Raw genomic sequence first — 2,163 nt, 5'->3', positions numbered from 1 at the left:
CTGTAATACCTAGATTTACACCAAGTAGTGTCTATACAAAGAGATACACTGAAAAGCACTGCACACCAGAGTTAAAGGCTAGTCTGTGCTACACTACGAGTTCCAGGCCAACCTAGTAAAGTAAAACACTGTCTCAATGTTTTCAAATAACCCAGAAGAAAACAAGAAAAGAGAAACATGAAAATGAAAATCACAAGAAACAGAAAATAAAATGGCATGCTTCAGTTCTAATGTATGGGGGAAAAAAATCACTTTAAATTTAAATGGTCTTAATATGCCACTTTAAAAATCTAAACCGGGCATGGCAGTGCATGCCTGGAATGTAGAGGGCATGCCTGGAATCCCAACACCTGGGATGTAGAGGCAAGAGGATTGAGAGTTGGGGCCAGCACGCTAATACAATCAGATCCTGTCTCAAAAAAAAAAAAAAAAAAAAAAAAGACCCAACAAGAAACTTCTGCACTTTAAATTCAACAACATAGGTAAACTGAAAGCTAACATTATGCAAACATTAACCCAAAAAGCAGGAATGGTTATTCTAAGATCTAATGGAGATCTCTGAGCAAAGAAAATGATCAGAAACAAAGGAATAAATGACTCAAATGTGACAGAAATTAAATCTAAAACAGGTGGCAAATTTCCAGATAATCACCTAAAATTAGCCACTTACAGAATCACTAATGCAGTTACTCCTAACATCGGGAGAACAATAGAAAATGGTAGTTTGGAGAACTCACCTCAGGCAAGCACTTCAAAAAGAGCACCTTACAGAAGTTCTGTAAATCTCAATGTTCCCTTGAGAACAAAATACTAACCAGTACTGTACGGATGAGAAAATTAGGGCTCAGACAAACAAGTGACTAAAGAACAAACTGCTAGTACGTACATGGACCAAGATCTAGTTCGGTTCTCTTACACGAACTCCTGTGCTTGTTAGTCTCTCAAAACAGCCAAAATTAGACTAGAACAGGCCTCTTACTTCCAGCCTGCTGATTCTTGCAGAATATCCAATAAATCTGTTTCCTTAAAAATAAAGCTCAAACCAAAAGTATTCAAAAGCTCAGATTCTGAAGGCCCTACAGTGAAATCTGTTATCCACGCCCCGTGTATTAAGGGTTGTTTCTTAAATACCCCTGTAACAAAATAAAATTTTGTAACTATGAGGTACTAACTCTCCATTGAAGTTCCTTTTATAATGCATTGTATTCTTTTAAGTTTCTTTTCTAAAGCACAGCATTACTATTTTTTTTTTGATGGGCAAATTAAATATGAGCTAAGTACAACTACTAAATAGGATATGGGATATCCGCTTAAACCAAGGTCAGTCTGCAAATTTTTAATTCGATCGCTAAACTGTGGCCGCACTAAACAGTTTATAACCTATTCCCGCTCCTCTGTCAACAGGACGTATTCTGTCCATACGTGGCTAAGTACAAAGTGAAGGTAATAAGAACTTCACATCTGGGAAAATCAGTGACACTTGGCAAGGCATGTTTTTTACACTGATTACGAGTTGAACCTGTCATCTCGGCCCGCTTGGTCCCACAGTACGTTTCGGGGCTCCGGGGGCGTCCCCGAGTCCCCTGGGCGCGGCGCGCCCCGCGGCCCTCCGCTCCAGAGCCCGCGGCTGCGCTACCGCACAGACCGCCGGACCGCAAGGAAGGGCCGCGGCGCCAGGGAGGGTCGGGCCCGCAGTTACCTGCCGCGCCGGTTGGCACCTGGCCCGGGCCCCGCGGCGCTGTAGTAGGCCGCCCGTTTGTGGCTGGCTGCGGCCACCGCCGCACTGCGCACCGGGTACAAAGGGATCTGATCCGCCATGCTCCGGCCCCCCCTCCCTACTCTCTACTCAGCGACTTCTCCCTACCCAGTCCCCTCAGCTCCAGCCCCGGACGCTGCACCCCTGCGCGCCTCCCCGCTCCGCCCCGCCCGTCGCCGGTCGATTACGTCAAGGAGCACGTCACCGTTCCGGAGGCGTGACCAACGAAACACCCGCCCCTTCGTCGGCGCCTGATGACATCACAGAGCTCCAAAGCCCTGCGCCGGGTGTCCTTAAGTCCGGCCCCCTTACAGGCCCCCTGATGACGTCGAACCACTAGCGCGACTCCACTCTGTCGTTGTGCGCATGCGTAGCGGCGTGAGGCGCTAGGCCCAAGGGCTCCAAGG

The 2,163-nt window shown here is 47.2% G+C and overlaps 1 protein-coding gene across 6 annotated transcripts in view; it reads right to left on the bottom strand.

The window, feature by feature from the left end:
• Atp9b (ATPase phospholipid transporting 9B (putative)) overlaps positions 1-1,923 on the bottom strand; it is a 318,516-nt gene extending 316,593 nt beyond the window's left edge. For 3 of the 6 annotated variants that reach the window (XM_017802609.2, XM_029554819.1, XM_017802613.2), the window contains exon 1: positions 1,700-1,911. In XM_017802609.2, the coding sequence (XP_017658098.1) occupies positions 1,700-1,818 (119 nt within the window). In that variant the 5' untranslated portion in view covers positions 1,819-1,911. Of the gene's footprint in view, positions 1-1,699 lie in introns of all 6 variants that reach the window. The other 3 variants (XM_017802611.1, XM_017802610.2, XM_008850685.3) reach the window with 3 other exon arrangements.
• Between the last annotated feature and the right edge of the window lie 240 nt (positions 1,924-2,163).

Source organism: Nannospalax galili, unplaced genomic scaffold, assembly GCF_000622305.1.
Source record: "Nannospalax galili isolate Female #2095 unplaced genomic scaffold, S.galili_v1.0 scaffold243, whole genome shotgun sequence".
In the NCBI taxonomy this organism is placed as follows: Eukaryota; Metazoa; Chordata; class Mammalia; order Rodentia; family Spalacidae; genus Nannospalax; species Nannospalax galili.
The sequence above is the reverse complement of the archived record's forward strand: the minus strand, read 5'-3'. Positions and strand labels throughout refer to the sequence as shown.